The sequence below is a fragment of the Coturnix japonica genome, chromosome 15, assembly GCF_001577835.2.
Source record: "Coturnix japonica isolate 7356 chromosome 15, Coturnix japonica 2.1, whole genome shotgun sequence".
Lineage (NCBI taxonomy): Eukaryota > Metazoa > Chordata > Aves > Galliformes > Phasianidae > Coturnix > Coturnix japonica.
In genome coordinates, this window is record NC_029530.1 from 906,839 (window position 1) to 928,613 (window position 21,775).

A 21,775-nucleotide genomic window follows, 5' to 3' on the forward strand; every position below is an offset into this window, starting at 1 on the left:
GCACACCCGCAGCCACGTGCCAGGCACTGCTTCCAGCCTTCAGCCAAACACACTGTGCCTGACACACGCACTGCGGAGCAGGAAGGACACTGCATGAGCACCAGCACCAGGGGAGCGCGACGGCAACCCAGCACAGATGGAGCCAATCACCTAAATCCTGCTTAAAGCCAATGGCGGTTAGCAAGTCAGTAAGACAAAACAAAACCATTCAGTGGGTGGATGACACAGATACCCATATCCTGAACTGCACAGTCTGTATAGCAGCCAACTGGCATGCTGTGGATGAAAGACAAACCTGATTCCATGCTTAATTCAGTCACTCAGGTCAGCAGTGACCAAACACATTGGTATTTGCAACTTCCCATCTGCTATCAGTTCATACACACCTAAATTAAATCAACAAGCTCTGAAGGAAAAGTTAATTAGCAATAGGTCATATTGTGCAAAATAAATCTAACAGTATGAATGCCAAGAAATTTAAACCAAGTACAGCTCCATTTAGAACATGAAAACCTAAGGATAACTTCATCACTCACTACACCAAAGTCACTCAATGTATACCAAGAGCCTGCTAAAATACATCTAAAATGTGTCTGGAGACCCACAGTACACATCAGATAACCTGCTCCACATACACTCAGCAGTAGATATTACAACCATTCTTAATTCCAGCTTTGTAAACCTTGTAGACACAACTCACTGTGCTTTCGAATTCATAGTATTCTGCACAGCGCTGCAGTTTGCTGGCTTATAGACATGCCCTGCTGGCTCACTGGGTAGGAGGATTTCTGCTGACCTCATGTATCATTTCAGCTGCGTTCATCAGGGCTCAATGATTTTCCCTGCTAAGAATCCAGGCTGCAGATATGAAGTAGAAGAGGTTATACATGTGTCTGACAGACTGGTGATGCTTTAACAGGTGATACTGGACTGTATCCATAAGGACACTATAAATAAATGGTACTAATGAAAACCAGGGTCCTTCATTAAAAAGTGAAAAGCAGAACAACCCAGAAGTGACTGAACATTGCACAGCGATGCTTAGAATCGTGTTTTGAAATAACCAAATCATTCTTTATTTATTTACCATTCACTATAAATGCATTCAGAGCTTTTGCTTGAGAAATGGGACGTGCAGCAGCTGTTCGACCATACTAATTTACACACAAATGCAGATATTCAAACATTAATAAAAGATGCTTTATTCTCAACTAATTAATTTCATAGATTTCAAACTTTATGACGAGCTGCTGACATAAGCCTTTCTCCAACCCAGCTGCCTGCTGCTCCTCAGAACAACATTTAACTCAGAGCTCCCCAGCTTACTCCACAAAGAGGCCACGGATGTTGCTGTGTGGATCAAACCAAAAACGTGCCTTTATCCGGGTTTTATACAAAGCAGGGCAGGTGAAAGATGGGTAGCAGTGATTTGTAGCACCCAGCTCACCCCAGCAGCACAGGAGGAGGCAGTGCGGGGCCTCCAGGGCTGTGCCCAAGGACCAACCAGGTGGTGGTGAGAGACGACATCCAACCCAACTCCCTGCCCAGCCCTTCACAGAATGTCACATTCATTCTCCCGTGTCTGCAACGCAGCTCCAGGGAACTGCTAAATATAGTCCAAAAAGCAACCGACAGCAGAAGTAAAGCACAACTCACTGCGTGAGGAGCCAGTGCAGCCCTTACAGACAGCTCTGGCTCTAAAGGAATTCCAGAGAAACTAAAGCATCTCAACTGCCAAAGCATGAAAGCATCCAACAAAGCGGGTGGGGGTGGGGAAGGAATATCAATTAGGGATTGGTGGAGAAGGAGACAGCAACGGGTATCATCTCATTTCTCTGTAAACCCATGATTTGTGCAGTCAGCGGAACTGAGACGTTTGATTTACATTTCCCTCCCCTATCTGTCCCTGCTCTTAAGAAGGAAAATATCGTTCTGACTTTTCAAGACAGAGCTAAAAAGAACTTCCCTTGGAGATCTACCCAGACAAAAAGTAACGGACTTACTGCAGATATAAATAAACCAACAACTCTCACAAAGTTTCTGACTCCAGCTTTTGCCTTCGCAGCACAGGTTGTCAGAAGATTGATTTCTTTTGTAGTTGTGCATTACCTGGAAGCTGTCTGTAAGGAAAGAAACAGCTACAGATTCTCAGAGTAACTCCTGAGGCAAACGCTCTGCTCTGAAGGAAGAACAAAGCTCTTCTGCAATCGAATTAAACCACTGGTAACAGAGCAACGACTGTGGAATGAAGCCTCTTTTAATAATAGAAAAATTAATTTAAAAAAATTAAAAAATAGTAAAATCAAACTGAGGGCACCTGCCCCACCAAGGCTGCCTGCACACTGCAGCATCACCACTGTGTGCCCCTGGATCTGCTCCTTGGGCTGCAGCCCCACACCACTGCCATCAGGAAGACTGCACTATCTGCTCTAACATCGGCTCCTCCTCTGTGTGCTTTCAGGTTGGTTACTGATATCCCAATTTCATTTCAGAGTAACACGTGGCCTTCTACCATGAAAGACAACGTTACCCAAAGGAGAAAACATGTCAATTGTCAGTCCTTCAAGCTCAGTATTTTGCATATAGCCACAACAACAATTCCTCTGAAAAACAGGATTTCTAAATATACATCATAGAGCTCAGTTGGGGAACAAGTGCAGAACACCTTCAGGAGCACACAAGGAATTGTATGGCACTGCTGCCTACCCTTGGCTACATCCACCATCCACTGCCTTCCAGAGGGCACAGTACTTGTCATTTCCTCCAGAACAACATTTCCTTCCTGAGCTTCACTAGTCTGGCACTCACACAGCCTCAGAAGATAACTACCTCTTCTCTGGGTATTTTAACATATGGGAAAGCGCTCCAGTCTGAAGGGCACTTCTGCTTCCCTGGAGATGGAAGTTCAAGTTTACAGTTGCTGTGCTGTGAGAGGCTGCACGAGCAGCTCGCCATCCCCTGCTGCTGCTGAGGAGCACCCTGACCTTCATGTAGAGAGCAGCACCCAGAGCTCGGAGAGAAACATAAGTGAAGTGACTGCAAGCCTTTCTGTGGACAAATCCACACCAGCTTTCACTCTGAATGGGAAAACACAACTGAAACTAACGGGAACAAAGCCCCAGCCACACTTGAGTTCCTGCTAAGGGAGTGGTGTTTTCCTGAAGCCATTCCAAGCAGCAGTCAGTGCAGGGCAGGGGCAGCCCAAGCCTTCAGAACTGTTTATATTTAAACAGACTCCTTCTAATTGTCCTTCCTCACACAGCAGTTTTAAGCCATGGAATCACTTCAGTTCTAAGAAGAGGAATTTCTACCCAAAATGGACCTTTAGTAACCTCAAACCAGCCAACTAAGGCCACTAGCACTGCGGACGGCCTGCTATGAAAAGCCCGAGCAGAAAGCAGAGTTCAAAGGAAGCCTCATTCAGCATTTACACGCACCAGGCACAGCTCCACTGCATCCATATCATCACAGCAGTACAGCTACATCGCTTCTGCTGGGATAAAAGCCACTGGAAGGAAATAAAAATTGGGGAAAAAAGCCCAACAAATCTAACTGGATGCTTTTGTAATTTTTCCTTTAGTGTTGCACTTCTTTCTAACCCTGCAATGGTTCAGGAACTCCAGCTTGGTTCAGGAACTCACACAAACACTGAAAAACATATTTGAAAAGACAGAAGCATATAAGAGTTTGTCCTGGAGGCACAAAACAGAACTGGGTCAGAAAATTGGGTAACATTTGACTTGCTCGGGCCAACACAATCAGGCAAAAGAAAAAGTTTTGATTGGATTATGTTCACGCTGGCTTGGAGCAGTTATCTCCTGCACTGACTTCAGTACAAACCGCCTTCAGCAATGACACTATCGCGTTCCACATTCTGCAGGGGATGTGCTTGCTTTCAGCCCCTCGCGTTTGCACATGCACAGCATCCCTGACTCGCCCATCAGCAAAGAAGAAATCTTTCATAACCTTTCCCTGAGCCTGACTAGAAATCACCTGGTAGCTGTCAAAGAGGAGCAAGAGCAGAGCAGAGCAGTGCCAGCCAGAGCAAGCAGGAGCCCGATCTGACTGCGATCCCCTCTCCTGCACCACAAGAGAGTCCTATATGAGGAGACTGACTGCCCCCCCAAACTTCTTAAGACAGCTGAGGAGAGGAAAAAATGCAGAAAGCAGCAGGAAGGCAGAAGTGGACAAACATGGAGGTGAAAGCAGGAGGGCGGGATCCTGCTGGCAGGCAGCGTAAGAGCTATTAACGCCATGCAGCGAAAACCATGTTTAGACAAACCCTGAGGATACACATCTGGATGGTATTGACAGAAGTGACCTTGCTACAAAGCAGGGACAGCAGCAGCTCTCCGGTACTGCGGGAGACATCCCAGGCAAACAAAGGCCCCGTTTTTATTCATCTTGTGTAACTCGTACTAGTTCAACAACTTGCCAGCGTTTCACAGTTCACCATCACCATCTTCTCTGCATTTTCCATTTCAGAATTTCATAAAGTATTCTCTTCAAAGGCTGCGTGCTCCACAGAGGAAGCGGAGGCACCTCCTGGTGATGGATTCTCCCCCAGCTCCAGTTCCTTACACGACACACAGCTCTGCACCAAGGCTCACGTGCAGCAGCGCCCAGCTGGAGCTGCCTCTGCCCTCCCGTCTTCCAAATCAAGGCTCCAGCTCTTCAGCTCCCCAGGTCACCCAAGAGTTAGGTTGGTTAACATTCCTATCGTACAGCAGACTTTGCAAAATACCCCACAAATGGAAGGTTGTCTCTGGAACTCATTTAGTAGGAATTTCAGCAATGCTGTACACAGATGTTGCATATCACTTTAGGCTGCTGCTAAAATGCAAAGCGTTGCTGGACTAAAATACAAAGGATTAACAAGGCAGGGCTTTAAATTGCAGAACTCTCGTGAGCACTGACCACAGTTCCCTCTCTCAGCAATGCAAACACAACGGTGTGTAACAGAAACACCCAAAGCTCAGAACTGTACGGTCCCCTGCAGTCTGCTGGCAGGACATGCATTCATTCCTAAGGCTCCCAAGCCTTTCTGATACCTTGTCCTCTTCCCATCACACCATTCCTCCTTTTAATTAACAACAATTCAGGCAGTTTTGCTACTTCTCCTAAGCACTCCCTATGCCAGAGCACTTGCTGTCCCTAATATTGAGCTGATCTTCTTAAATTCTCCATATTCTAGCCTTTCTGTGGAGCAGCACTTTTAATCTCCTTCCATGTTTTCAAACAGTGCTGTCTCTTTGCTTCTTTACTGCCCATCCTACCTTAGCAACTGATGCTCAGCATCCATCTCCTTCCGAACATGCCTGAAGCACTCAGCTTCCCATTTAGTATCTCTGCAAAGCCAGCTGCTCGACCATATATCAGCACGAGCCATTCCTTCTTCCCCTTGCACAACAACCTTCTACAAACATCAACTACAACTCAGAAGGAGCTCTGCTGCACAGTTATTATTATAGTCCCATTCAATCTAAGGCACCAGGCCAAAGGAAACCATGCCATGTACTCCTATAGAACTGCTGTCCATCACAACCACTCTTAACACACCCAAGTCTTCTTTCCAGTGCACTGTAGCTACTGCTCATTTCTGAAGGACAGCGTATATGCCCATCTTCTTTGCAAGTTTAAGCTCAGGTTATTTGCAGTCTTCCACAAAGCCCAACCTCAATTCTTGCTAAAACTCATTTCTATTAATAGCAGCTTCTTTCCTCCTGGGAAGCATCAACACAATCATCTCCTAAGATGCCTTAATGTGATCTAACAACAAAGCAAGACAAATAAACAACAAAGGAAACAGCAGCATAATTCAGAGAAGTTTTAGAGAAGTCTCAACTTTAAGCTGGCAGACAAACGCAAACTGCTTCTACAAAGGTAGATCCGGCATTTTGGAGTCACTCCCTGTCCCCATTTCCTTACCCCCACGTACTAAGAGAAACCTCTGCCATTGGATCAAAATCCCGCAGTTCAATCTCCACACCTTTATGAACTCTCAAAGCATTTTCTCCTCCTGCAGATGAACCCGTGTGCACTCACAAAATCTCTTCCTCCAAGACCACAGACAGTTCTCTAGTCTCCAAACTGAAGCTCTACACTCCCATAGGTCAAATCTCAAATGCAATTTCTTCGCACTGACATGAAGAAAAGTGGGGCTGTCATAACAAATACCAAGCCTGGATAATTCCTCCAGTCACACAAACCCTGCTCAGACAAACAGCTGGAAAACACGGCACTACTTGAGGTTTTTCTTGCCTCAGAGCCTGCAAGTTGTACACAGCACTCACTCACTGCTCCTAGGAAGACTCTTGTAGCTAATTCTGTAGCCCGCCAGCTCACTGTTGCCTTTCCTTTACAGCAATCCTTCCGGGGGAAGCTGTTTTTACTCCTTGCATCCTCACTGCTGATTTCTGTATTCATTAATCAATAGCCTGGGCTCACCAGGAGCAATTGTTCTTATTAAACATCTCACCACAGTGCCAGTCTTGCCATCTGCTGTGCCGGTGGGGCTGGCTCGTGCACGGACCCTGCAGTGTGGGCAGGCAAGGAGCTGCTGGCCCATCGTCAGCCCTCCATTAAAGACACCACCTCCTTCTCCTACAAAAACAGGGCAGCTGTTACCAGCTGAGCCACTCAAATCACTGCGCTGCTTTAGCATGAAGATATGAACACGCACACAAAACTTCTCTGATTTGCTACTAATGTAACACAGATGTACCAGTCACCAGGTAGCTCTGGTTCACCAGCTGGTCTTTTAAAAGCTTATCATTTTTCTAATCTGTCAGGCAACACTTCTAAACGTACCTAAAAGTTCTGCGGATGCCCAGAGCTTCTCCCACTGCAGCAAGATTTCAAAGGAAAACACCAATCAGTTCACAAATAGGTAAAAAACCTGCACTTTTACATCAGCGCTTATGAGAAAAGATAGTTGAAAGCAATTCCATTGCCTACTTCAGAGACCTTAAAAGAGCATTTTGTGATTTCAAGTCAAACCATATTATAGGGAGGGAAGAAGGGAAAAACAGTTTAATTTCCTCTGCTCATCTGAGTGTGCATCAAATGAGCCCTTCAATAACCTCATAAAAATGTGCAAGATAGAAAATAATTGAGGAGCCATTTAGAATTTATTGGCTTGGCCTGGGCACGCAGGTAGATAGAGATCTTGCTGCTGGCACGGAAAGTGGGAAAAATTAAATTAAAGCTGATCAGTAAAAACTGGCAGGTTTTCCTTTAAATGGAGCTTAAAAACAAACTAAATCCCTGATCTCTTTGAAAAACACTCTGAAACTCCTCCAAATCAGCTACACTTACTGCAAAAGAACTTCTTAAATGAGAACTGGGCTCCAAACCATGACCAACGGGAGGCACAAGGAGGAGCACTGAACAGCTGGGCCTTTGCTCTTTGCTCTGACATTTCAAGGTGACCAGCAAAAGGACTCAAAACCACCCAGTGACAGAACCGTGCTGCCTCCCATGTCAGTCTGCCTTATTTACTGCATCCTTCCTGCACAAAGCCATGATGTGGTGACAGGGAGAGAGGGCAGATCCTATTTGCAGGGTGGGCTCATGTAAGCCAAAAGAAGTCGGTTCAGATCCTGGATGCACAATCACTGGCTTCCTACTGTGCAGCTATCTGTGCTCTCCCCAGTCCTTCCCATCACACAGCCTGGAAGCCAGCAGCTTTTCCACAAGGACAACCTGTGCAATGAGGTTTTGCATGGTTGGAGCTCAAGTGATTCACTGCAACTGGAAGCTCATATATTCACTTGAATTATCTGAAACTCTGTTGCTTCAACGGAAGAGCTTCGACAACAAAATATCAGCTCTCAAAGGCTTAAGCACAGAACATTTAGGATGTACTCCTCCTCCCGACCTGGGGCATTTCTGAACTCTCAAGGCACATGAACCAACACACACCAGGAGATCTCAGCATGGAGAACAGGGATGGCACAAGGAAACCCAGACATGCTGCTCTCCAGCTTATGTCTGGAATACATCCTCTGAAACTGACTGCGTGTCAAGAGGAACAAATGAGAGCGGCCAGTGTTTTTCATTTTTCTTTAATTGTGAATACACTTGCTGGAAGGAGGTGGGGAAGAAGCCCTGTGTTGCAATAGGAAGCTCTCTGCCCTACAGCTAGAGAGAAAGCAATCAAATCACTTACAAAAAATATACACAGCAGAGTACAAAAATAGCCAAGAGCTCTTGAAAACTACCAGGCATGATGTTTTCTCGCTCTCTCTTGATTAAGGAAGAGGTTTGGGATGCTCCAAATGGCACAGAATGTTATTGCAGAAGGCACCACCTCAGCACTCACAGCAGGACCAGCAAAGCCTGCCCTGGGCTCGGCACCGAGAGCATCGACCCCAGCAACCCAACCCAGGGGCTCACTGCAGCCTCCCATCCAACACTGTTTAATGCACTACAGCACGCACTGTAGTTGGTAATTCAAGTATGCAGTCAAAACAAGCAAGGGAAACAAATGGATCATTTATCCCCAGACTTTGATTTCAGACCTACAATCATTTATTTACACACATTAGCGTTCATACACTTGTCCCCAGCAGCCTCTGAAGCGTAATGCTCAGAAATACAAGGCCAGAGCAAACCCAGATGCAGAGTCTGAAGGAGAGGCCGCTAAAATAAGGAAAACAAGCAATAAACTACAAGGTACACAGTGTTTCAAGGCACGTAGCACGGCTCTAAGTGAACACTTTGCTAGTGTTTCAACCAAGCCACAACTGAGAAGCCCATTTATCAGCTGGGATGGGATCCCATAGAGCACCATGAAATGTTGCACCCCAGCAGAAAAATAAGGCTGCGATGGCTGGGAGACCATGGCTGTGGGATTGGTTGACAATTACAGTAACAATGAAAAGAGCAATTTATACTGCAACACAGCGATGCACTGCCAAACTGCTGTCCAAAGAGATTTAAAGAAAAGGCTGACACAGGCAACAGACAAAAATGCCTTTTGCAGAAGGTTTTCTAACTAGATACTCACATCTCTGAGCAGTTCCCTTAAAGACAGTATTCTGCATCTAAACCTGTTTTAGATAACAGAGGTCCTACGCACCAATAAGAAGCAACGAGCACTTAGGAAGTTCTCTGAACTAAGGGAAAAAGAAAAGAAAGGATACTCCCATTGCTCCAGAAGGCCAAAAGATTGCTTTGCTTTGTGGTGAGAGCAGTCAAGGAGTCCCCAAGTGGCGTCTGGAGGAGATCCTGCTGCAGCAGTGCCTTCAATACAAGGAGATCTCATAGACTCTTGATGGGAAGCACCACGCAGCAATGACAGCTCAACAGAAGCACTGCGTGGATGGAGGAGAGGGGTCACAGAACACCACACTGCTGAAGCTGCAGCCCCTGGTGCTCTCTGCAATGGATCTGCCAAGCAGAAACAACTTCCATGTGTGGCTCAGGTGGGAAGGGGCCCTTCTGGAACAGGTAAAACCCAAGTGAGGGGAAGAAAAAAACCAAAGGAGCTTCTGAAGAGAAATTCAGATAGTTCACAGGCAGGGCAGATGAACATTTTTACAAACCACAGAGCTTTTAGCTCTGGTTGATTTATTAAATGGGTCGTCCTCTTTTACTATCACTTCAGGCAACAGTTGAATTATTCAATGAACTCCACTTGACTACGTTGTTTCTAAAACACTTGGGCCACCTCTGGGAGAGGAAGACGGAAAGCAAAAGGGAATAAAAACACGTTTAAAAGTTAAAGAGTTTAACAGAAGCGGATCCTATCCCTTTACAAGAAGTCTCAGAAGCAGAGGGCAGTACTCCTACAAGCTGTCTGCTGAAGGAAGTCATATCACACAGGCACAGCAAGGAGCTGCAGATGTGAAGCTCAGCTACAGAGCTACCAGAAAATGAAGACGACCTCATCTCCCTGCTGCCAGGGCACAGAGGTGAGAGCCCTTCTGCTGCTCCAGCAGGGTAGGACACGCTGCTTCAGCCCTGGAGATACCAATATGTATTTGGAAGAGACCCACACTTTCCCCTGGGAAGCTCTGCACCCCTAACCTAACAGTACCCAGAATACAGAATTTCTGGTGGGTCACCATTTCCAGGGCTCAGCTTCACTGTTGCCTGAATCGTGAAATTCATACTGGCATCTGAATTCACAAAAACACTGTGTGATGCTCATGTCATCAGTGGCTGGCTTCCAGATTTCAGCAGTGCAAGTGCTTGGGCAAAGCAGCAGAAGAGTTCTTGCAAAGCTTTCCCCAACCTAGCAGAGAAGATGCATCTGCTCCAGAAAAAAAAGCAGCCTGCTGGAAGAAAGCCTGTTGGCAGCAGGGAATGCTGCTGTCCTTCGTGCCTACTGAGTAATGAGAGCTAGTTGCAGGAAAACACAAGAATCAATCAGCGTGTCAAGAGAATGGGAAACAAACCGAATTAAAACACACATACAGAAATGAACGTCATCAAAAACGTGGAGGGCCTGGGAACAGCTCACTGCGGCCCAAACAAATACAGCTCTTCATTATGTTAAGAAACAAAAACCAAACAAAAAAAGCCCCAACACACAAACCATAAACTGTTGATGGTTTACATTCTTATGGCACAGCGCACTGCTGCTGCTCCCCAAGCACAGTTCTCTTGCAAACCATGCATGTACATTTCAAAACCCAAGTTATTTATGGCCTCTTTCCTCTTCAAAGACCACAAGCAGCCAACGTGGACCTATACAAAAATACCTGGGCAGAACATTTCAACCCAAGCAAGCTACAGGACTGCACACACCAGCCCACTCAAATATAAGGATTAAAGCCAAAACAGCTCAGGAAAACAGGCAATTCCACTTCTTACTTATTTTTCACTAAGAATCATAGAATGGTTCGTGTTGGAAGGGACTTTTTGTTATGTTCCAGTAAAGCAGCTTCACTGTAACCACACATATTGCACAGTGCCAATGGTCAGGCTCCGGTGTCATCAGGAAATTCTCACTCGGGTAACTTCCATTCAGTCCCAGCCAAAAGCATTGCAGTGCACACTGTGCTGACGCACCACTGCCCAGACAGCAGTGCCCTAATCAGCCCAACAGCCAGCAAAGCTTATTACATATACCAAAAATACAACGTGGAGAATGAGTCTTCAAAATAATCTGGAATACCAGCATGGGGAGAAAATTATTAACCAAACCCACTTGTTTTCCCTCAAATTAAGTACACAAAAATGACAGAAATTATGCAACAGGAAGAAAAAGGCTCATGTAAAATAAATAATGCCTCCTCTGCTTGCAACAAGCTTGAGAGCATCTCCTAAAATCTCCCCACTTACCCTCCCCCTTCTCTTAGTTTTAAAATACAACTCTACTTATCTTAACTAAGACTTCCATAAACATGACCCCTCTCACAACCCCAGAGCATCCTTCAATAATTAAATAGGCCACGTCTGAATTTTTTCAGCTTTTTTGTCATGCTCAGGGCGTTGTTTTTTTGCACTGTTTCATACTGAAGAATACTGTTTCCAAACAGAATGCTGAGGAACTTCCACTTGAAGCCCACAAGCTTCCCAGCCATCTCCAGCTGAGGGGGGAGGCAGCACATACCGCTCTGCAGCAGCACTGTGCCTTGCAGTTGAGGGAGCTGAGGATGCTTGACTTGGAGAAGCCTCACAGAGGAGCTCATCAGTGTGTAGAACAACCTGAAGGGATGCTGTGAGGAGAAGAGGAGCCAGGCTCTTTTCAGAGGAGCCCAGGACACAATAGGAAGCTGTTGGAGCCAGGAAACACTTCCTGACTGTGCGGCCCCACAGCGCTGGCACTGGGTGCCCTGAGAGGCTGCGGAGCCACCATCCTCATGGACATCCCAAGGCCATGTGGGCACAGCTCGGGGTGGCCCTGCCTGGGCTGGGCACGGAACCGACAGACCCAGAGGTTCCTTCCTGCACCTCTTCCTACCAGCAATCCTGTTTTAGCCACCAAAACATATCCCACTATTTTTGAAAGTGCAAATCTGCATTTCAGTTCCTCTTGAGACACTCTCCACCCTACGGCAAAGCAACAGGAAAAAAACACAACCTCAAAGGCTTTCCGAATTGCTTCCCCCACATTCAAACCCGCAGCAGCTATAAATGCTCACACAGTAATTAGCATCTCTACTGGGGACTAAATAAAGCAAATGCAGCTTGCTGACTGAGACAGAAAAAGACCTCGAGTCCCCTCCTGCCCACCAGACAGACAGGTACAGAGTTAAAAATAAGGCTGGAACACTTTGCAAAGGTTTGTCTTCTGGGTACCTACAAATAACTACAAAATAACTCTACATTACTATGCCACAACCTGAAGTGTTATAAACTAAAGAGTGATCCCAGAAGCACCTTGCCTCTGCCACCAATTCTTGTGCCTCCAAAGACAACACAGAGGGAGATCTCTGACTTTCCCAAAGAGTCACATTATTCAGGTCATTCCTCAAGCACCACCACTGAACCTGGGAAAGCAGAACCTCCAGACCCCTCAGCTCCCAAGTACTTGTGTGCTCACCTGGACAACTTCCAGTGCTGAAAAGAAAAAGGACATTTTAAACAGCACACTACAAGGCAGGAATCCAACAGCTCTCACACGTTACTGACAGCCGACAGCAAACTGCCTGCACCAGGGGAAATCCGGATAGACAGAAGTAGAAACGTTTGGCTGTTTGTGTTGTGCTGCCCTTCCAAAATACAGAGCACCAGACTGAGAGGTTTGTCTTCTCTACGTCTTAATAGACAGCTAAATATAGTAAAATGGTGATTATTTAGCACATCTTTAAAGCAACAATTTCCCTCTCAATTCATTTCCCAATCCTTGGATTAATTATCCACTCAAGCTTTCTTGATGCACCCACTGCAAGAAGCTGAATGCATTTCCTGTAAATTAAATTGCCCCCAGAGATAACGACATTCCTAGAAGAACTTTGACTATGCCAAGAAACAATCCATTCTATTGAACGTGCCTGGATGGGTAGAAAGGAGAAAAGTGACAACCACCGTCTCCAGAGACTTGTGGAAAGTCTGGAGTTCGAACCTGAACAATGAGCTGCTTTCACTTACCCTCAGAGTGACCCTACCATAATAACAAGTAGTAGTTCTTCATTAGCCCAAATAAGAACAAAGTGCAACGCAGACAAAAAAAAAATCCAGAGATAATCACTACTAGCAGCAACTTCAGCCACTGTGAGCCTGTACCCAGCAGCCTTAAGGTCCACTGAGCCACAAATGGTCCAGACACACATTTCTGTCATCATTAGTGACAAAGCTCCTACAAGTTTCTGTAACACTTGATGGGGAACTTCATCACAGAAGTGGCAACAGAGCATCAGCGGAGATGTCAAATAACTCCCACTCTGTGTCAGACAAGAATATGACACTTTACAACTGCGAGCTGCAGCACAGGAGCAGGAGAGAAAGCACAGACCTCTGTCTTCCCCGAGACTGGAAGAGATTCAAACAGTTCCTTGTTTCTCCTTGGAATCTCCGCTCTGCTGTGAGGGCTGGTCCTAGAGGGGCAGTGATCCTGACTGCCAGAAACACAGCATGAAAGTGATCCAACCTCAGCGCCTGTTAAAAACCCAGACCAGCAGCCATACTGAAAGCACATCAGGTGGAATAGCAGCCACTGGTTTTGCTGCAAGGTGAATGGCACTGGAGGTGCTTCTCCTTCCCTGTGCAGAGCAAGGTGCATATTAACACAGCATGTTAACATCTGCAGGGGAGAAAGGAAAGGAAAAGTTCTGAAGGAACCAAAAGCCAAGTACACGGGAACACACTCCAGGTTTTTATAGCACAGCTCCTGAAAAGCGTACTTGGTAATACTATCCATGCTCTAGTCCAGAAATAGATGCTGGTGCACTGATAGATTCTCAGTGTACACAAAAGCATACCCAAGTGGAATGACACTGCTGAGAAGAAAGCTCTCACACTCCTCAGTTAGAACTCAGCAGCTGTGGCTCTGCTCTAATGCTGGACAAAACCAAGATGGGCTGAGCTTTAATAATTGATGAAGCTCCCACCCTAGCTAAGGGAGTCAGTCAGCCATACAGGAGTATAAACACACAGCGCCTGGACAGCACACCAGAAGAGAAATTCACTTGCTTACCAGTGATGGAAAGACGCGAAGGAGATGACAGGCTCTGGGTAAGAACTTATGAAGTCAGCGCCAGCCTGGGCAGGAATTAATTTCTGGGATAAACCCAATATGGGACTATCGTACAATTTATTTTAAGTATGTTATCAATCCTGAAAACATAAAATATTCAAGAATATTTCATGCGAGTTTCTCTACTCCCCACAACCATCTAAAGACGGAGCTGCACAGCCCTGCTGCTATCACTGCCATCAGAAATAATTGGATTTTAATTAAACCCAGAAGACGAATGAAAAATTGATGCTACGCCAGCACAAGTTTCTGCTTAATCCTTTTTTTTCCACTAAGAAAGGTGACGCATTGATGCCACTTTTACAACCAGGAATCAAATAACTCCATTCTTGCTACCATTCCACGGGATCCCGCAGCTGAAGGCAGGGGCAGCACCCACACAGCAGCGTCCCTCAATACTGGCTGCTGGCCCAGAGGGACACACAGGGATGGGATGGGAGGAGCAGCTCCAGGTCACCAAACCGCAGCCCCTGCAGGCATCCAACATCTTATTTAGGGAAAGATTCATTCAGATTTTATAAACCTCATGGGTAAGTTAACTGAAAAGAATGTCAGTACCAAAAGGGAAATTAATGACCTGAATTTAAAACACTTTATGGACACACTGACTCAAAAACCATCTCCGTACTGTAAGGATTCCTCAGAGCAGGCTGCATTCTGGGACACGTCAATTAAAATTAAGAATGAAATAACTCTGTGCAACGGTGCTGAATGGCATTTTCTTTCAAGAGACCACAAGTTCAAACAGATCTCAGCCCTGCCATCAGATTATTCTTAACTCTTTCATTCCCAATGCAAGTGCCCAGCTCACAAGGCTCTGTCCCTTTAAAAGAAAAGCAGGGATGTCCATGAATAGAACAGAGCACTTGAGGGAGGTTTGGATGCAGGAAGGAGCGGGATCAGTGCACAGGCGAAGAACCCAACAGTCTTCATAAATATTTTTGTGACTCCACTTGCCAAAACAGTATCCACATGACACAGCCCCGCCAAGTTCCTCTGAAAACAAGACAATTCAAAGGGCAGCAGCTCATGAAACACACCCACACATCTGCAGTGTATTTACACAGGGCACATCACTGCAGCTGCCATGATGTGACCCTCCCTCAGCATCCCACACGTGGCACATGCAGGTCCCACCAGCAGCTCCCTCGTGCAAAGCCTCCAGAACCCACCCGCCATGGAAACAAATAGGAGGCATTACTTTTAGAGCAGCTTAGATACTTTAAAATGCAATCTGTTAGAAAGGGCAGAAACCTTTCCAACAACCAAACCAAATGACACTCCCTTTCTCTCTCTATGTTTTCACAAAACTGACAGAAAATATTTTGCATAGATTAAAACACAGAAGCTGCAGCTGCCAATGCCAAGGTCCTTCTGTCACTGTCACACCAATAACAAATCAGCGCTTCTTTCTGCACCTACTGCTGCGGACAAAGGAAGAGCACAGTGTCACCTCCTGTTTGCTTCTTATTTACTGGATGTTAGTCAAAGAAGCCTTTTTCTCATCACCCCCATCTAAAAAGAGTGATGGCTGCCATTTCTGATGTAATAACAGACATCTCTTCCCTCCAGAAATACTCTGCTAAGATGAATATTGTACCTCAGAAGCACAGCATTATGCCTTCAAACTGCCGGAGGGATGCATTGCTGTGCAGGTGGCACCACTGCAGCCAGCGGCTGAAAAGCTGAACTGGAGAAAGAAGAAAATGGGAAGTGATGGGACCATGTCATAAAATACAAGACAAATGTGCTGCTGTGACCAGGATTCGTTCCAACCTCAGGTAACACAACATCATGTCACGCGTGACAGAAAGAGAAAGAATGACCCAGATAAGATGAAATTGCTAAGGACAAATGTGAAATGTTTCTCATCAGGCATACATATGTTTACATAAATTTGCTTATATTTACATACAGTAATGCGTGCAATTCAGTTTTTAAGAAGGCTTGTAAATACATCACAGTCCACTCCGTTTGGCCAAAGAGCAGCATGAGGAGCCAGGAAGCACAGTTACAACCTTGTTAAAAGCACAACAAACAGGAATTGAGATGGGGACTGCAGCCCCAGGTTCTGATGCTGCGCTACTGCTAGGGCACAATCACCTTGCAGAAGTGAATTAATGCCATAACTAGAAGACCTCAGAAGATCCCATATATTTTATTAAATACCTCGCGACTTAGCTGCCAGCTGAGAAAGCAAGGACAAGTTTTCTGCATAACAGACTCATTGAAATTTCACCCAGAAAGCTCCATGTTCTTAACCCCCACGTGCCAGCCAGCTTTACCCAGAACCTGCTTCCCAACACCTATGCTCAGTGCCTCCCTTTCTCCACAGCAAAACAGAACTCCACTTTCTCTCCTACTTCCCTCTATTCTGCTTCTCTGGCTGGACACCATCCCTCCTGTAACAGCAGGCAAACCGAGCGAGTGCTTCCAACAAGCTCACTGTGGCACCCCAGGCTTTGTGCACACACAAACCAAGGCACACTAACAGGATGCCTCAAATGTTGAAGTTTTGGGAATACTCCTTTGCTCCCTCGGCTCCTTTCGCTGTCACCAGTGAACACGAATGCTCATAAGATATGAAGACAGCCTCTCCTCTGGTACTGATAGATGGCTCTACTTACAAGGTCTAGCAGCAATAAAAGGAAAAAGCAACCAGGCAGTAAAGAATTTTGTTTGCAGCACACCAGATAATTTCAAAACATTACCAACACAACAGAAAACACCCGAGGCACAGTAATGCCCCAGCAGCGCTTAGGGGAAGTAAGGAAACCACGCAGCTTTGGAGTTACAAGCACAGAAATAACCATTCCCTTTTAATTAAAGGCAACTATTAATATTATTAGTTACTCTTAAAAAAAAACACATCCAAAAAGCAGAGAGTCTGCCAGCAATCCAAGTCCAAAGGGACTTCTCACAGCCAAATGCTGTGAAAGCACTGAGAACCAAATTCCACAACCCTAAGCAGTTATCAATATGTAATTGATGAGTAAAAGCTACCGCTTACAAAGCCACTCCTGACTGCCACAGCATTTAAGTTGAAACCTTTCACAACCCAGAAAAAGATTACCTGAAGCACTGCCTCATTAGGGCACACAACTATGACGTACAAGGAGCTGCATTCTTAACTACCAAAAACCACATCTAGGATCCATCAGAGACTTGAAACGGCAAAGAAATCCCCAAAACAGCCCAGCTGGGCAATGCTGGTGTCCCAGGACACACTGCCACTATTTCCCAGATGAGCCAACAACCAGTGTGCTGTCACAACAGAAAACACCTGCTGGAATAGATGTAAATGGCAACACATGCCTCTTAACTTAAACTACATGAACAGTAAATAGGAGGATAGTACAAACCTACTGCCACCTGGATGATCTGTTTTACAAGTAAGTCATTCTGTCCATTCAAAACCATTTCTTTTCCATTGCCGTAATGCAGTACCACGTGAAACACAACATATAGTCCTATATACTGGTTTTCTTATCTAGCCTACTTTAAACAACCTGTATTAAACTCCTTAATCAAACAACTCCATCTCATTTAAGCCTGGAAAGCTCCAGTCTTTGTGCAGCTTTCTGGTACAAACACTGATACACTTTGTTTAATGCATCACAACACAAAGCAGCTCAGGTCCACACAGCGCTGCTCCTGGAAGCCAAAGGGGCCTTTATTCCCTTAACACTGAATTCCCCTGAGAACCACCTAATCAAAGAGAAACACAATTGGTTTCAGACACAAAACTTGCTAAAACAATTTGAAAGAGTTTACAATTCAAACAGCAGAACAAACCCCATCATCCATGGAACCACTTACATCTCAGGGCCCCACCATCCACAAAGGGACCGCACCGCACACCTTATCAGCTCCGCAATGAATGACAAGTCTGCAGGATGAAAAGTCTTCTGAATGTTCAGCACGATCCCGCTCACTGTTACACTGCGTGCATCTAAATCAAACTGTATTGCTGGAGCCACAGCTCTGCAAGCAAACACGCTCTCTGTGGTACAAAAATAAGCCCTCACTTTCTGGTTCCATTTCAGGCTTTCAGGAACAGCTCCTTCTCTGAACAATAGTTTAGCTGTGGAAGTCTTACTAAAAATAACAGTTCAGTGCTGTGCCAAGTGATTTCGCTTGCAGAGGCAGAAATTCCCAAGCTCAAATATTCCCCACGTCTACTCAGAAGAGTTTCCTCTTTATTTTCTGAATGCCAAAGAAGAGACTGTGATGTGAAGGATTGCTGCGTGGGATCAGCCGAAAGGGAAAACTCAGGCATTTCAATTTCCTCCTGTAAGCAGGTGTGGGCTTGACTCATCAAAGGGGCAGAGAACACCACTGGAAGTAATGAATTTTCACATTACTGCAGAGCACAGGGAGCACCGAGCTCATGGAAACACCACCTCAGTAAGACAGAATAGATCACGCCTGCCCATTTGTAGATGCAAAAGATTATGACTGTCCAGAGAAAGCAAGACTTTAGCTCCTACGTGCTCATAAAGCTTCTCCCAGGTACAGTTACATTTGCTCACTGCTCAGGCATGCAGACAAGTGAACAAAAGAAAAACAAAGCTGGGCCGCAACCTAATGAAATACGTGAGGCACAAAGAACACTGTGAAATCAGAACTATCTAAGTTGGAGTGTCAGTTTTCCTTTAAGCAGCAATTTGAAACACCACCTAATCTCAGGATTTAACTCAGGGGACTCCGTTCACTCTTAGACTGCTCCCCTGGCTCCGTATTCCATGGCTGGGGCACAGGGAGGACTCAGCAGCTCCCCACATCCTTAAAAGGTAAAACAAAACCCAAGAAAACCTACCAACACAATTCAACATTCCATTTTTTCGCCAGAAATAAAACCCTCCATCACAAACCAAGCACCACCTCCTACTGCCTGAACTCTGCCACGACTAAAGGCACCGCAGTGCCCGTTTCCTTCTCTGACCTGCTGTGGCAGGAACCCGCAGCGCTGCTATCACAGCGAGCTGGTCCAGCAGCCCCGGCCCATCCATGACACAGGATATGCTCCATGGCCAGGCCCCCAGAGAAGCTCCTGGCACCGCACAAGCCAGAAGTGCCCCGTGCAGGCAGCTTCCAACTGTTACCAACACTATTTTTTCCCCCAGAAGAAAATACACTGCCCAGCTGACCGGAGAGTGACGATGCTGTCACAGGCTGCACCTCCAAGAGCACATCTTCCCTAAGCCTTCCATGGCTGACACAGACCCCAGCAGGTCAGTCGTTAACGCACCGCTCCATTTGTCATCCTGCCAGCTCCAAGCTTCGATACTTGCTCACATCAGCATCAACCTCCAGCAAAACGCTCCAGGGACAAGGTGCTGGGGAAAGGCAGCTGACTGGGCGCAGGGCATGAATTAGTCATGTTTGCAAAGTATTTTCTGAAGCAGAAATAGCAGAACTGAACAGTTTTAGCCAAAAGTCGCTGGGTGACTCCTTTCCCCTTCACAACTCCATAGCCCTGAGGCAAGCCAGCACTGCAAGTTTCAGGCCCAGATCAGAGCCATACATCACACGGTTCTCCAAGCGTATTTTAGCAGTCACAGACCCCAAGAAAATTCCAGATTTCATGAACTCTGTACAGACCGACTGAAGAATTCCAAGCGTGCACAGACAAACTTCAGCAGTCTCCATCTGCAGCCACCAAGAGCAGAGGGAAGAGCGAAGGCAGAGCACAGGACACGCCAGCCCTCCCATCACAGCCACAAGAACCTGCTCTCCATGTGTGTTTGCCCCACCAGCCTTCCAAGGTGCAACGTTGCTCTGGGGCCCAGACCTTGAGGAAACGTGCCTGTTCTCAGCTGAAGTCCATTGAGCTGGAGGTCACCCCTGGTCCTTTTTAATTACAACTCAACAACTGTCTCTGCTCAGGTTTTAGATGCGAGGAGTCTCTAAAGGCACTGAGCCTTCAGCTGATGTGACGGAAATCCCTTCAGCCATTGTATACATGGATTGCGTAGGGCTGCCACTCGCCTTAACCATTTATCCATTGGGCTTAATTTTACTTAATTGTGATCGTTAAAGTTAAAAAATTACTTTCTAAAGGCTCCGTAACTACACAATAAATTTCTCTGACAACGCAGTTTAGAACCGCTGCCTTTCATTAAACAAACCATTCTCTAATATGCTGCTGCAGCATCAAGTCGATCAGTTACGCTGCAGAAAGGCCTCAGAATAAATCAAGAGCCCATCCTCCACCAGAAAAGATAAAGTAACACTTCTCTGTCTCACCCTCAGCTGTGAAAGCAGCATGAAAATTAAAACCACAGGCATTTTTTGTTGTTGTTTTGATGTGGAAGAAGAATTTACAAATTAAGTGCAATGCATGACCTACAGTGATGAACAGTGAACTTCCACTCACTCCAGCTTCTCCTCCCATCCACACAGAAAGCCCAGGAGATGAGAACAGAGCAGAAGGCACCAAACACACCGTTAGCATCCTGCTCCCTGCCACCAAAGCTGACATCCATCCGGCTCCAGCAAATGAGCAGCTCGTGGCACGGCACCGTGTAGCCCAAGGCAGCAGCAGGTCCTGCACAGCTCAGAGCCTCCCTCCCCAAAGGACGCAGGATGCAAATGACATGCAAGGCAGCCGACAGGGCTGGGCCCCCAGCGGACAGGGCGGTCGCCACCATCACATCTACAGGGGAGTGAGCACAGAGGGGCCCATCTGAAAGGGCTGCTTTCCACTGGAGAGAAACCCGGATCCTGTTTGCATCAATAATCGATTCAGCCTTCTGCTGCCGGGATGGAGAGCAGCGTGCAGCATGCTTCAAGCAAACTGAAGCACCTCCAGCAACTCCAGAGCACTGAACTTAAGTTCAGGGATGCACTGGCAGTGCATTTTACACTCCTCTCCCCAAACACGCTGTTTCAAATGAGAAAAGGAGAGAGAAAAAAGGGATATTTAAAGAAGTGCGTAGCAACCACCCCCCAGTGACACCTGTGCTCAGCACACAGCCCTGGGGGGCACGGCAGCAGGCATCCCACACACAGCAGCCCGCTGGCCTTGCTATCTACCTGCCACAGCTTCACTGCAGCACCCAACGACACCCCAAGGCAAGGAATGACATCTGAAATCTCCCACCAAGCTGTAAGTTCATTGTTAGCATAGCAGCAAAGAGGACTTTCTGTTTAAAATAACACAGGAAGAAATACAAGTTATTTCCCTGGTATGTTCAGCAACAGAATCAAAGAGAGCGCGGGGCGCTGCCTGGGAAAAGCAAACACAGCACAATAGCCAAACCTTCCTTCCAAAAGCTCTATTTCTAGCTGCTCTACGTCAAAGAGTTCCCCAGATCTACTGAGCAGGACGAGAAGGTCACAGACAACAACAGTTGGCTTCCTCGAGCGTTTCAGCAGCGAGCACAACAGGCAGCAGCACAACCTCTCCCAGCTCAGCTGCAAAAAGCAGCCCCATGTTCCCCCGGCCAAGAGTCCCGTACTGACCTGTTCGAGTTCCGCAGGCATGGACGGATGGATAAATGGACTGATGGACGGACGGATGGATGGAGGGATGGATGGACGCACGGCTCCGGCTGTGCCGCTCCCCGCGTCCCCTCTCGTCGCGCAGCTCCCCGCCCCGCCCCGCCCGGTTCCTCGGCCCCG

The 21,775-nt window shown here is 46.5% G+C and overlaps 1 protein-coding gene across 21 annotated transcripts in view; it reads right to left on the bottom strand.

The window, feature by feature from the left end:
- Positions 1 to 21,775, bottom strand: part of ARVCF (ARVCF delta catenin family member) — a 151,998-nt gene that overhangs the window by 67,129 nt on the left and 63,094 nt on the right. Inside the window, exon 1 of one of the 21 annotated variants that reach the window (XM_015877607.2) lies at positions 21,617 to 21,720. The exons of 19 other annotated variants lie outside the window; for them this stretch is intronic. In XM_015877607.2, coding sequence (XP_015733093.1) covers positions 21,617 to 21,637 — 21 coding nt within the window. In that variant the 5' untranslated portion in view covers positions 21,638 to 21,720. Of the gene's footprint in view, positions 1 to 21,616; positions 21,721 to 21,775 lie in introns of those variants that run through there. One more of the 21 variants, XM_015877603.2, reaches the window with a different exon arrangement.